The sequence below is a fragment of the Cupressus sempervirens genome, chromosome 10, assembly GCF_028749045.1.
Source record: "Cupressus sempervirens isolate cs-2001-9-10 chromosome 10, ASM2874904v1, whole genome shotgun sequence".
Taxonomy (NCBI): domain Eukaryota; kingdom Viridiplantae; phylum Streptophyta; class Pinopsida; order Cupressales; family Cupressaceae; genus Cupressus; species Cupressus sempervirens.
Window position 1 is genome coordinate 85,211,007 of NC_143127.1, and position 15,472 is coordinate 85,226,478.

The window sequence follows — 15,472 nt, forward strand, 5'->3', positions numbered from 1 at the left end:
AGGCCTCCACAATTGTGGGCTACAAGTGCTCCATGGCATGGAGCTTTGATTTAGAGGCCTATTTCTACAATACACTTGATCGGCAACTATCATAGATGAGTTCGTTGTACAAAAGGAGAGGACCCTCTGCCAAGCCAAGAAGGATAGGAAGGCCTTTGATGAGCAAGAGATTCAAGGCACAATTGGCCCAAGAGCATTCTCCTGTTACTTCCCTAGAGAAGACCATCACAAATTGAGATGAGCAAATAGTGAGAAGGATCAAATGTTGCAATTAAGGCCACCCAGTTGGTAAGTTGGTTAGCACAAAAGGGTGAATGATTGATGGCAAATTGCCAAATGCCCAAAAGCTAGAGATGAAGTAGTTAATGGACGCAACATATGTGGTGAAGGCATCTTGAAAGCAAGAGTTGGTGGTCAACTAATGCCTTCAACACCTAAAATAATAGCAATCACAGGCATCCAACCCAAATTCTTCTCTACTTTAGGGACATCCTCTCATCTCTCCTAGTAGATTCCTTCGATATTTTTCTGTTCTAGCCCCTGTTGTGTTCCATCATCTAGAAGTTTTTTTTTTATGTGTGTGGGGAGGGGGTGATATGGTTGGTAATTTATGTCGATTGGTCATAAGAAAACATTTTGTTAGCCACAATATTAATAATGCAAGTATCAGTCAATTAATGTAATGTTATCATTCGTTCCTAATCGGTAGTGGGTTTGGTAGTTCCTAGCAATTGGCAATTCAAACCAACCATTGAGTAGTATTTATTATATTCATTGTTGTTGTATTGGGGACTACTTTTGATTTGTACCCGTTGCATATGGTAATAATTTAATACATGATTTGTCTATTTGAAAACTAAATTGTGTATGACATCATTGTTACATTTTGTGTGTTATTCTATGCTCCACGAATGATATCTCTATTTACACAGCATATTACCAAGAGTAATTAATTCCCTATTTTTAAACTTGTGTCCCTTGTCCTCAAAAAAATGGCCCAAAGTACTCCTGCGTACTAGAAACACGTCTTGTCATCCCCATCCCCGAAATTTCGTTGAACCTACCCTAATTTATTATGGTGTAAGGTTTGTTAGCCCTTCTATGTTTTATCATTAAAACTAAAAATGTCAAATATCAAATGATACGGGTCTATTTACCATTCATTCTAAACATGCTTAATGCCTATTTGTTCATGACTTGATCTCTCCAAAGTTAACACAATGTTTGGTATTTAAATCAATAAGTTTTTGAGATGCAAGAAATAGTTGAATATGCCATAATTCATTAAAATTGCATAGAATGCTAAAACATAAAGTGTATAAAAGAGTTATCTGCCACTCAGAAAGTACCATGCAACTTCATGCAAATGATAGGACACTTAAGCAAGCTTATCTCTAGAAAGGGGAACAATCTATATGTGGAGAAGGGAATATGCCACCCTCAATATTGATAAAATCTCAAGGCACAAATAGGCCCTTGCCCCCTCACTTAACTAGTGCTCTAGGAAGCTAGGTAGATCAATTAATTGAACTGAGATTAAGCTTTAATGTGAATGCAAAGTACCTATATGCAAAAATATTTGAGCTACCAAAAGCGAGGGATCAAGATTGTGTAGTGAATTCAGCTAACTCACTATCTTGGATGTCTGAGTGAGTCTAGAACTACAGAGAGGATTTAGAATGTTGGTGTGACACAAGAGCGCCCTGTACAAATAGGGTATGAAAATCAAGACCAGAAAATCTAAGACCAATAACTAGACTCTTAGAATTAAAAGACTAATGAATGTAATACCAAGGATTCATCTACAAAATGAAAATAATAATACGAAAGCAAGGAAAAGAAGAAAGAAGCTCTCACAATCCAAAAGTAAAAGAATCCCACAAAGTTGTGCCATTTCCACCTTCGATCTTGTAGACATAGCAAGAAGGAAAAGTGTAGGTTGTTTGTTTAAGAGGCCTTTCGAAGTCAAGCCCTTGTTTTGGTGTATCAACCTCCATGAACAGCCAAGATCAATAGATACACTAGCAAATAAATCAATAAAAAATAAATCATAAACAACAAAGATAGAGAATGCTCTATAAACTACGATACACCAAATGAATGAAAGAAAATGGATGTAAGATCACTCCTCTTCGAAGCCAAGTAGCTGAAACTTGGTGGATTGAAGGAAACAATGGGCTGATGTGTGTTGGAGAGTGCTAGTAAAGCAATGTGAGATGACTGACAAGTTGTTAAAACTGTCCAAGAATAGTGGAGAAAGCTCAAGAAAGCGTCAAAGTTACCAAGAGCAATCAAGATGTTACATCCCAAATTTTGCCCTAAGCTTTAAATTGATCATAGCCGTTGGTTTAATGAATTATTTCTTTCCTGATCATGTGAAACAAGTTAGTTAATGATAGATGTTGTATCAATTTATTTCTTTCCTGATCATGTGAAGTGAGTTAGTTAATTATAATCATTGTACCAACTGATAATGAGTTATTTCATTCATGATTATGTGAAATGAGTTAGTTATTATAGACATTGATAAAATCTATAACTGCCATTAGATGATCAACAATTATTTGATTGGAATTCACGATTAACATATTTTTTAATCGATGTCTTGGCGAGAATGCTTTGCTTGGATGATTGCAAGAAGAAGATTGAAGAGAGGGGAAGCATTGCTAAACGGGATCATCGGAAGGGGATGGTCAATTGGTCCAATCATCAGGATCCACAAGTATGACCTAAGACTACCTTGGAAAGGATACGGAGACTTGACAACCTATTGCATTATAGGACCGCATGAGCTATTAGAAAAACAATATAATAAAAACTTAAATTATCTAAATTAAAAATATAAAATTCATACCTTGGAAGATTTATTACTGGAATTTCTTATTTAATCATTATTATACACCCTTAAAATACGAACACATGTATATAAAAATGAGGTGACACCAATAAATTATAAGTTTATACTCTAATGATGTCACTTCACCAATACGTACACATGAACGTTTATAAGAATGCATAATAATAAAATAAAAATTAAAACTTTTCAACTTCTTATTCTTTCCCTATTTATTTCTTTTAAAATTTGATTTTGTGAGGCATTCAAATGGCCTTCTTTATAACTGAAGGTAACCGAATAGCCAAGCCAACCATTTAATAGAGTCTCATTGATCGTATTTGCTATAACTTTTTCCTCTCTGCATTTCCGTGACTCTTCTACTCATCTGCTTATACATTAAGGCAAAGAGAAGAGATTATGAGATTAATATCGGCCCCATAAACTTGCCACCCATTTCCGTTCATCTTCACATCATTACCTATCCACGAGGACAGAGCAAGGGAAATGCGGAGTCCACTATTTTCAGCCGCAGGAGTAGGAACAGTCTGATACAAGTCACGTAAGATATGCTAAGTCTAGTTGAAACGTATTGAATCCATTATTTCTTTTTATTCTTAATGCCATGCTAGTCGGTGTCCTGTATGTTCATCATTCCATGTTTAAGTAAATATTGTTGCCGAAATCATATACAGTCTAAATGGGGTATGCATATTATATAATCATAGCTTCCTAGTTGGAATTCATAGGGTTTGATATCATGTCACCTGTTGTTCATTAACCATAAGATTGTCTCAGTCGTAGATATGGAAGATGGAAATTATAATCGTAACCATGAACTAATGATCCTGTCCGAAATTATTTTTGTTCCTTTTATATATCATGCAGAGATGTAAATAATATCATGATGTCCAAACACCGAGGAATTCACCAACAAGGATGTCATCAATGGTGAAGAGGTGTAAATCAAGATAGTGGACATAATCTCTCATGCACCTAGGAATCACCGGCATGGAAGCCTTAAATTTTTTGGAGGTGTAGATAACTTGCAAAAATCAAGATTGAGATCAGATAACTAAGTAACAAACACATATAATAGCTCATGCATGTCCTAATGATGAAACAATTGTCAAGTCGAGTCGTGGAGATCGGGTTTACAAACCCAACTTCGAAATCCTTGGCCAGGGTAGATATAGCCAGATTTGTCGATCATAAGATCGTTTTTTATTTGTCCAAAAGCTTCAGTTATTTAGGAATAACTGATAGGACACTCAAACCACCGGAAAACTCGGATGGCTGGACTTAAGAACATCCCAAGCCCGATCCCAAGGTAGAGAGGGCTGTTCTATTAAGTTAGGATGTGTGGGGATTAGTATGGTCCGCGGTTGGGAGGTTAAGCCTATGTCAATGCTTCTCCTCTCACCAATGCGGAGGCTTGAACAACAAGACAAAGGGAATTCTCCATCACATCTATATGTTCTTTTGCGCTTTTCACTTTGGAATCATGGAAGCATAAATAGATAGTGTGGAATTTATGCATGAATATATTAGATGTTTAAAATGGTAGTTGCTACTTTATTTTTCAGTTGAACATGTTAGATTGATTTAAATGATATCAAAGTAATCATTTATTTATGTCCTTTACATTCGTTGAATTTAAAATGCAATTAGATTATGTAGCAGTTACTTCTTTCTAGTTATAATTAGTTAATGGAAAACATTGTCATGTGAATGATTAGTTGATAGTTAAATACTGTTTTAAACTGGTAAGGAAAATTCGTATGTTGCACAAGAGCCCCAAAAAGGGAAAAATGAAACCAAAAATGAAGTTTGAAAAAGGCAGGAGGATTCTTGATGTCAGTGGACTATCCAAGGAGGCATTACACTGCCGAACACAGGAAATGTAAAGTCCCAATGGTCACCCTCAGTCAGCAAATTGGGGGATGAGTGCATGCCACGCAGACAGCTCTGCAGCGTGAACGCAACCTGAACCAAATAGACCACGTGATCAAGGAACCATACAAGGGAGATGGCAAGGCAAGTGGGATGAGATGGAGGGTTAGGTGGAATTTCGATTTTCGACCAAATCAGAGGCATGATGCAATGAAGAATTATGCAAGGTGCAATTTAAGACATTACACTATAGATAAGAATGACAACTAGAATGACTTCCTAGTTAACTAAAGTTATATCAAATATTAGATTAACACCCCACCTTAAGTGCAACTTAGGGAGCCTATGCGCTCAAGCCAAAAAGATTTTTAAGTGCCTTAAATCCTTTTTTACTTAGTGGATGTTGACGCCATTGTGAGAAAAAATGACCTTGCAGAATCGCTGCAGAATTTAATTGGCGCCTCTTCTGTCACAAGTGCAAATAAATGCCATGAGCTGCTCAACAAAGATCACCTTTCGAAAAGGAAACAAAGGGTACTACCAAGGAAATCTTGTACATCCATGCCACTTAAAGAAAACAGATTACACCTTTGAAGACTCTTTAATGCCCTGAAATGCGAAAAAGTGTCTGCCATGAAGCATCAATGGAGGTAGAATTTCTATCCAGATAAACTTCAGATGCTAGGTCCAAGCGGCTTGTAGCTAGGAAAAATGGCCTCTACAAAGACATTCACCAGCAAAATGGCCCTATAAATAGAGATTTTGGTCTGTCCTAAAATAAGAATGGTCTATAGAAAAATGTATGCTTCTGATGCACCTTGGATCTCAGCCACAGAAAAAGGAAAAATCCTTAAAAACTTACAGTTACTCATGATACAGGGCAGTTCCTCTAATTCACTACAACAGTGCAACTCAATTTATCTTATTTGGCTCTGATACATCAAAATGGCCAAGACCATCTAGATAAAAGACTGATATTGGTTTAGCTGCAAGTATGGCTGCAAAGTATTTAAACACTGAATTCGGTAACTAGTTGAATATGACATAATAAATTAGACTTACATCGAGATGTAGAAGTATAGTGAATAAAAGAGCTATCCACCCCTTAAGAAAGCAGCATGCAAGTCCATTCAAAAACTAGGCCACCTAAGCAACATTATCTCAAGAAAGCAAAACAAACTAGAGATAAGGAGGACAACTGAAAAGACTCCCTAATTAATTTAAGATATTATATTCAATACTATACTTAGGATGGAGTTTAAATATTATATCAACATCCATTTGCGATGGATATACTTTAGGCACTCCCTTGCATTTATAATTTATCGAGATATTTCTAAAGTTATGTTTAATGCTTTTGGTTATTTTGTTTCCAGTCTCGAATATGCAACATAAACATTATCAAACCATTAGTATATAATGGAAGTTTGGAGATAAAATAATTAGTACTTTGATAGACAGTAAGTAATAATTGTCAAAAAAAGCTCAGGTAGGAAAATAGAAGAATGGATTTGTGTAAAAAAAAAACATTGTAATGCTTGCAGCTCTATTCTCAATTTTCTTTTCTAACAAGCATCCTCCATGAGACTTGAGCATCAATCAGTACACCCTTAAAACAAATATGAAATGAGATAGTATTAGTTGAAAAGGATTTTTTAATGTATAATGCAGCGCCAGAAATTTTGAGAGAAAACATTCTTCAAAGATGAGAATTCTTCACATGCCAAAAAAATGATGCAGGTCAGACATATTCACAAAAAGAATTAACTCCTGATAAATAAGAATTTGAAAAAAGTTTCAAAGCTTCAACCATAGACAATAATGAAATGGAACCCACAGCACCTGGATTGGAGCTTCACATGCAAATGGTTCTAATGCCTCTAGGGTGACAATCCAAGGTGAAATGCTTGTTCCTACAATTGTAGATATGTAAACAATAAAATAAATAAGCTACACTTTACAATAATCAGTTACTCTATTCCCCTACATCAGAAAATTAATTATTAAACAGCTAAACCTACCAAAGCTCTTTCCTAAGAAAGGTCCAAGAGGTTGAGCTTCCCATGCTTGTATGTCTCTTGCTGCAAATGCCGTTTTTGGAGGGCTCTAATCACTTTTCTTAAAAGATTAGCCTAGAAAATCTATTTACATTTGAGAACCTATCTATAAAATAGTGAAATAAATGGCATAATTATTCCAACAAATAATTTATTTTGTCCATCTATTTTATTGCCCCAGTCTAAGGGTTTTCAGATAATTCAGAAAGGTCAAAAGGTGAATATTTGTTGTATATGAATACCACTCCAATCATTCATTAAAACCAATCCAAAGATATGATCAGCAGCAGCATCAATGTTCACAGATGTACCCAGGTCGTTTCCAGGACCAACTAGCATAGCCTGGAAGAAAAATACCCAAATCATCAAAAAAAATATATTGAATAAAACATGAAAACTCATATATTTGAATGTGGGGCAAAACCTATATCCTTCTAACAATTATGAGGAAAAGTAAGATAGCACAGCGAGCTCAGAAAAAGTTTATAAATGACTCTAGACAACCAATGTAAGGTGACCTATAAATCCAAAGGTCATAACCATACATTCCCTGTCTTCAGTTTCAAACATCTGATATAAACCTTTTGAGCCTTTTAGCTGTCCGGTCAGAGCAGGCATTTATCTTTCTATGACAATGTTCTCATGATAAATTATCTGAAGAGTGCTGTATAAAGATACCCATGTATATGATATGCAATTGTATTATTGTCATCTCAAACCATTTTTATGAATCTAAGATCAAGCTCTTCTCTAAGATACGTTAATGACAATTGCCTATGTTGCAAGTTATTGAGTAAAAGTATCGATTCTGCTATAATTTTCTGCTGTTAAACTCCTCATAATAATATACCAAAAAATTATTATTTTTGAAAACTAGACTCACTTCTCTTTCTTTCCCTATAATAATTGAAGTTCCAATTGCTTAACAAATAAAATGTAAGCTGTGCTGTAGATATTTTCATGGCTACTAGATTTCACTTACTGCAAGATTGCCAAGAACTTTACCATTTCAAGCTCAAAATCAAGTTTTGCACTTGGCCCAAAACCTGGTGGAGAGTTACCAACTGGACGCTTTTGTCCTCTGCAAAAATCAAAAAAGCTGACGATTTTTAAAACATGTATTTTGATACAAAGACAAGTCATATAATAGCCAAAAACAGAACATAGCTTTTAACTCGCAACCAGAAGGCTGAGTTAATATTGTTTCTACATAGTCCATTAAATCAATCACATATCTTAGTCATTCACCATCAAAATGCTATCCACCTTACTATACTTTTCTAAGATAAAGTTGGTGTTTACAATCGTATATAAAAAATATTAACACCAATACATTATCATGATCAAACCAAGAAAGGAAACCTGCACACAAAGACTCAATTTTGTTCATTTAAAACCAATAATTACCTTGATGGATGTTGCCAGGAGCATGTAAATAATCCTAATGCTAAACCAAAATCAATTAAGATCAGTAAGCATTTTGAAATCAAACATTATAACCCTAGGACTGGGAATATCAATTAAACTTTAGCAAACTAAGGACTAACAGAACTGACTACAGCTTAAATTTGTGTGAAAATAAGATTCCTTCAATGAAACAAGGAGCTGGAGAGGATCTAGGGTGGAGGCAGAGAGTGGGAAGTGACGTCACATTTCTGCAGCAAGGTCTGTGCCAGATGAACCAATGGTACATTATCCATAGCCATGAAATGACAAATGCAAGATATTATAATGTCCACAGAATTCAAAAAAGTGGAATACAAATGCCGAAATTTACAATGATCTCCCAAGCATGTAATAGGAAAATAAGGATTCAATCAGGAACTATAATTGAAAAATAATAAATTTAGTTCATGCCACTTGCGCGATAGCATTTTGAAAGTTATAAGAAGATTAGGAGAAGAAATAGTTCACTCTGAAGTTTGAAATTTTTTTCTTTTTGAGATTTGTGTTTGTGGCTAGATTTCTACTGGTGGGTCAAAACCCCAATGATTGTGTGATAGATGAACACCCAAAAGGCTTAAGTTTAGAACAAAAAGCCTCCACCTCAACAGAGCAATTCGATCCAGGGATCAACAATAAGCTTGGGATCTGGAATTTGAGAACGGAAACCCTTAGATTCACTAGAAGAAATTTCATGCAAAGATGCCCTTGTGCTGAATGCACATTCAATCATTTATAAATTTATCCATGATTAGCAGGGAACCAATAAAGTAATGAAGTTTGTATAATTTTTCATTCTTAGTTGTATTATTTGATAATTCTTCTATTGCTACCACTCCCTTTTGTAATTATTAGAAGTAGCGATTCATGGCAACAATTGTTTGTAATGTTATCATCCAGTCCAAGCTGCACGATGGGGGATGAAACAAATCAAAATATTTTAGATGTGATTGATTAGTCAATGATGTATAGCAAAAATTGTGACACAAGGAAATAGAGATGTGTATATAATGTGCCCATCATTAGCAGGTTTGTGTAGTTGATTGAGTCAGTTCATTATTGCAACCCTCAAGAGCTGACAGCGTGAGTTGGGGGTGTCAGCTGTGGACTTACTATTTTTGGTAAGTCTAATTTGGGTAGTTTCCATATTTGGCAGTGCAGATGGTGGCATTGGCAATTCATCATCACCCGCATCGGATGGGGCTATTTATTGCATGGGTTCATATTTATTGATTATTTATTAAAATTTTCATTACTATAATAGCACTTATTATAATAATGTTATAAAATAATGATGTGTTGGTGAAGCTTCTTAAATGACGTTGCATCTGGGAAACTTTGTGCCAATGGAGGTTAAAAATATGAGCTTATTTTGTTGGAAAGGCATCCGATTATCTCTTTACTTTTGTGGTCTTCTGAGTATTTCTGAAATTGTTGGTTTATGTGCCCTTGCTGAGGAATAAGGGTTTGAGTTTCAGTAAGCATCTAATCTGCAGCTGAGATATTGTAGATTATTTTCAAAGAATTGTTAGTCTCTTTCTGTGATTACTGTTGCTAAGAGGCAGAATTGATTGATAAGGTTTAGACAAATAAACTGTGGCTGGGTGGACTTGGAGTATTGAATTCTGAATTGCAGAAAGTTAGCTCTGTGAATTGTTAGACTGTAAATTGGAGAAGTCTTCCTGATGTATATTCTGCTACTGGAAGGCACAATTTGTTGAAGATTGATTACACTGTCATTTGCATATTGAGGAACAATCTGCATATGTGAGAAGAGTATTAATTTGCTGCATCCAGCACCTAAATACACCTTCTGTTAGGCGTCTTTCCTCCTGCAATTAAGGTATCTAAACCGTGGTTGCCAGGCACCGCCATTCTGCAATTTTTGGTTGCCAAGAATCATTGCTGTTGGGCAATTTTGGCACTACATTGAATGATAACGCGGGGCACATTTACCAGGCAAATTTCCTATTTCCGTGTGCAGCAAATTTGCTGCCTAAGTCGAACACAGGCAGCCACGCGAGGGTTTCCTGCAACAACGATTTGGGGCGGTGTTTTGCAGGCCCTTATTTGCCCACCTGGCAAAGTCCACATTGGGTTGAGCCTTTTTTTGGAGTGAGGAAATTCATATCACAGGGTGTTCTTATCTGATCAGGCGCCTTCTTTTTAGGCATCAATTTGAAGATGTAATTCTGTCTACACACCAGTATTGGTGATATTGAAGGTCTGAGATTGTGCAAACTGATATCTACCTGCTATGAGCAAATTGGGCCAATGAATCAGGTTCCATTTATATTCTGATGTAATTTGTTTATCATTGCAGCATAATTTGTAACTTAATATAATTGCAAGATGATTTCAATAGAGGTGCAAATATTGGCAATGCAATTTTAATGTGTTGGTATTCTGTTCAAACCTTAGTTTATTAACATTTGGCATATTGTTAAACTGTGAATTTTTCTTGCAAGCTGATAATTACCTTGGTCCTTCATTCATTTAAGTGTTGACCTTGCAAATCCAACCATTTTTTTGTTTGAGACATTGGAGGATTTGATGTTAATTGTTCTTAGATCTGATGATGGGGAAGTGCTGTTATTGGAGCTGGCTGGTGAAGTGTTTGACAAAATAGCAAATTATTGAGTATTGATGAAATTTAGCATTAATCCTAGTTATAGCTGGTTCAGGAATTTTACACTGTAATTTGAATATAGTTTACCTCATTCAAGTGTGAACTGCCAGCAATAAGGCTGTAATGTCCAGTCTTTTAATGCCCAAAATCTGAACTAGAGGTGAGTTTGGTTAGCATGTACGGCTACCTCTCTGAGTCACTACGAAGCCAACAATGTAGAAGTCCTATTGAAGAATGGTGCGCAAGACATATGGTTGCTAGTGGACCACACAGTAGACAACCCTAAGGGAATGGTGACCGTATGGTGAGATCAAAGGGCACACAGGATAGATAGATAACCCTGTACAGTGCTAATGGGGCATATGGCACATGTATTAGCAAGGGCGTACAATGATGTAGGATGTTGCTGTGGGGAATGTTTGGAGTATTGCGCATAAAGTTATGCCTTTCAATTTTGCTTCTACCAGCCCATACGTATGTACGGGCTAAAGCCAACAATGGGAGAGCATACAGTCTTTGTGTCTACCTGTGGCTATGAATGACACCACTCCAACAAAATATTAGATGCTTATCATATGACCAATAGAAGATAATCAATGTAAGCCGAACAAATGCATTAAACGTTGACACGTGCGATGAATGTCGAAATGCAACGCCCAACACAAGTGATAATCCTAGATCTAATAATAATTCAAGGTTACAAAGCACAGAGCAATAGATTGGTCTTTGAATGGCAATGTACAACAAATATATTTTGGCGTATCAATGAGATATATGTATGATAACTCCAACAACATAATAAGGTGGCGCTCAACCACTGAAATTGCGACAACCAAAATACGAAGGGTCTTCCCCCTCTGAAACTGTGCACGAACTTCCTCAGCTTTCAACTTCCAGAAAAACAAAGAGTCAAATCCAACCATCCTCAATTACAATGCCAAGCCACTTCATATATAGGCCACCAAAAGTCTAGGGGATTACATAGTTCCTAGCCCATATTTATTATTTTATTGATTTGGCCCTATATTTATTAATTAAAATAATTAAATAGAGGCCCTTTTATTATATAATTTAAATTCTAGGACTGATTAATTAATTGATTAAGTTTAATTATTAAATTTACAAATTGGGGACATCACAAATCCTCGCCGCCCAAAGATTGCATGTCCTTAAGCAATCCGTCGTTCTAACAACACCATTAGCTCCAAGATCCCAAACTAAGCGTACAGGCTAAACAAGTGAATTGGCATCAAGCCTCCCTTGCACCACTCCGTTATCAGACTTTCATTACTCCACTCTATATAAACATTATCATGCCCTTCACCAAGATCCCAACAACGCCAATTGATAGAATCCTTCATCACATCATGTTCAACAATCTCTTCTGGAACACCCACAGATACGGACGTGGATGTTGTGACAAACTTAGCCATGGACACAACCACAACCACGAACATAGTGGCAGAGTCGGACTTGAACATAGACACAGCAACGGACATGACCTTGGCAATAAATAGAGCCTTGACAATGGACATAGTGTTGATGATGGACAGAGCCAAATGCACATCAAGAAGGGCTCCATACTCAACGAACTATAGGCCTAGCACATGAAACAGAGTAGTGATAGATCTTACGTCTCCTTGATTTGTCCATGTTGTCTTGGCAAGTTAGATGCAAGAAGCCTCTTCATTTTTTGATTGTCATATGTTAAGGTGTTCTCCATATTTAGGTCTAGTAGCAAGATTTAGCAGATCCTCATGTGATTGGAGCAAACCTATAATCATGCCTTCAGCCTCCTCATGTAATGCATCACCCTTATAGTCATCATCTACTTTCTCCCACTTGTGCAAATGAGATATTAGTTTTTCTTCACAATGCTTGAATATATTACTAGCCAATCTACATGCTGCCATAGAAGGGACACATTCTAGATTATGAACAGCCCACAACATTGATATGATAGGTTGAGATATTTCCTCCATCTCTTCAATGCACAAAATCAAAAGGCTCTCCATAGCAACAGAAACCTTAGTATCATGATTTTCATTAATGGTGACCAAGAAGACATGAAACATATCATGGACCATGCCTTGCATCTCTAGATCTAAGAGGAGGATACTTACTTTGACATTTGCACAATTCTCCAATATTGTTGATCTCTTGCCAAATGGATCACCATTAATGTCATCAAATGCAATATCTCTATCATAGTATTATCATCATACAGTGTTGTAGGAGTTGAGATTCTCAAGATCTCACTTAGACATGTTGCAGCTGCAAACTTCATTTTATTGTCCTAGTGTCTCAATAACCTAGGGTGACTTAAGGTATCCATAATTGGAGAAAGGATCCTTTGTATAAAGCTTGAAGGTGATCAGTCGACCTTATACAAACATACTTCCAATATATCTAATGGAAGATCAACATTATCAATGAGCTCTTTGCCAATATTTTGTAGTGCATTTGACCACCACTGCCCATTGTTGTTGGGCACCACAGTTTGATCCATAATCCAAAATGTCTTAATCATCCCAACAGGTTGGCTTGATCACCAGCTCTAATACCACTAAAATGTCTCGTCTTTCATTGAGGTCAAAAATCTGAACTAGAGGTGAGTTTGGTGACCACATATGGCTACTTCTTTGAGTCACTGTGAAGTCGACGATGTAAAAGTCCTATGAAAGAATGTTGCACAAGACATATGATTGCTAGTGGAACAAACAGCAAACAGCCCTAAGGGAATGGTGACCATACAATGAGTTAGAAAGGCGCACAGGAAAGATAAGCAAGCTTGTACAATGCTAATGGGGCATACAACACATGTATTAGCAAGGGCATATGATGATGTAGGATGTTGTTGTGGGGAATGTTTGTAGTGCACATGGAGTTAAGCCCTTTGACTTCGCTGCTACTATCCTCTACATTCGTACAAGGTAAAGCCAACAAGAGGAGCTCGTATTGTCTTTGTGTCTATCTATAGCTATCAATGGTGCTACTCCCACAAAGGATTGGATGCTTGCCATGTGACCAATTAGGGATAATTAAAGTACGCCAAACAAATGCATGAAACATCGAGACGTGTGATGAATGTCAACATCGAGACATGTGATGAATGTCAAAATGCAACGCCCAACACAAATGATAATCTCAAATCTAATATTAATTCAAGGTTACAAAGCACAAAGCAATAGATCGGTCACCAAATAGAAATGTACAATAGATAGATTGTTCGCATATCAGTAAGATATTCGTATGATATCTCCAACGACAATATAGGGTGGTGTTGAACTACCAAAACTGCGACAAGTAGAATAGGGAGGGTCTTCCACCTCTGAAATTGTACTCAAATTTCCTCAGCCTTCAACCTCCAAAAAAACAAAGAGATGAGACCAATCCATCCTAAAGTACAATACCAAGCCACTTCATATATAGGCCACCAAAATTCTAGGGGATTACAATAGGTCCCAACCCATATTTTTTATTTTATTATTTCATTAATTTGACCCCATATTTATTTATTTAAATTATTTTTTATTTTTATAAAAGCAAATTGCCACCAAGGGGGTAGTGCCCATTTTTTATTAAAACAAAATCCATTACAAAGGTGTGCAGTAGGATCCAAAACAACAAGGATCTGTGCAAACCAAACCTACATGGGACATAAATATCTAAAAGACAACATTCTAGAATGAACAAATTGAGCGAGATCAGGAACAACCCACGCAAAGGAGAAACATAATCCAAACACTAAGAGGAAAGAAGAAACAACAAATAAATGCAACAATCTCGAGGAACCAAATGTGATAATAACTAGAAGAATTGCCCACGAAATTGCCACATAGATGGAAACCAAATAAGTGGGACACCTCACAAGCACGAAAAACCCAAAAATCTTGAGTTGGATAAATTAGACAACTCACAAACATGACAATTGATAGACGCAAATGAGTGCATCGACATTTGAGGGGGATTGAGCCCTTGATAGACCAATAAGGAGTATTATTTCAATCCAAGGGAGACACGTGCTCCCTTGGAATGAGTAAGGTAAGAGCAAATAAGTGGTTGCTTTCCAAAGAGAGCGTACTCCTATCACTTATGTTTATTGGTTTTCCTTCCCATCTTCTTCCGGATGGGGTCGGTGTGGATGAGCTTAGAAATTGATTGTGAAAAATTCTAGAGGCTCAATAACGTCCAATTCATCCAAACCTAAAGAAGCCCTCTCTGCATCTGAATCATAAGAGAAAGCCATAGGGCCACCATAGCAGAAAGAACATCCGACCCTGACATAGATGTCATGGAAGGAGTGGACACAACAAACATAGGAGAGAAAGTATAAGGCACCAACATATCCAAACCCAACATGCCCAAATTGTGTGCTTCCAAGGGCCCTTGGCACAACGTTGAAGAGGATCGACCCATGATCTTAGGATCCGTTGGGGTAATAGGTGGGGATTGGAATTGTCAATAAGGACATTCAGAGCTTGTTGCAGCTAACAATGGGATCCCCCGGGGTTCAATTACATTAAGTGCATCGACAATGGGGTGATCGAACGCCAGATAGGACCCTGGGTCAACCATCAAACCATGCACCAATCTATCTAGCTCAGATGCAACCAC

At 36.8% G+C, this 15,472-nt stretch overlaps 1 protein-coding gene across 1 annotated transcript in view; it reads right to left on the reverse strand.

The window, feature by feature from the left end:
- Window positions 1-15,472, reverse strand: part of LOC149532696 (fumarylacetoacetase-like) — a 186,704-nt gene that overhangs the window by 83,339 nt on the left and 87,893 nt on the right. The window contains exons 6-9 of the mRNA XM_089807770.1: window positions 7,789-7,864; window positions 7,026-7,125; window positions 6,748-6,807; window positions 6,569-6,639 (exon numbers count right to left, since the gene is read on the reverse strand). Coding sequence (XP_089663896.1) covers window positions 6,569-6,639; window positions 6,748-6,807; window positions 7,026-7,125; window positions 7,789-7,864 — 307 coding nt within the window. The remainder of the gene's footprint in view (window positions 1-6,568; window positions 6,640-6,747; window positions 6,808-7,025; window positions 7,126-7,788; window positions 7,865-15,472) is intronic.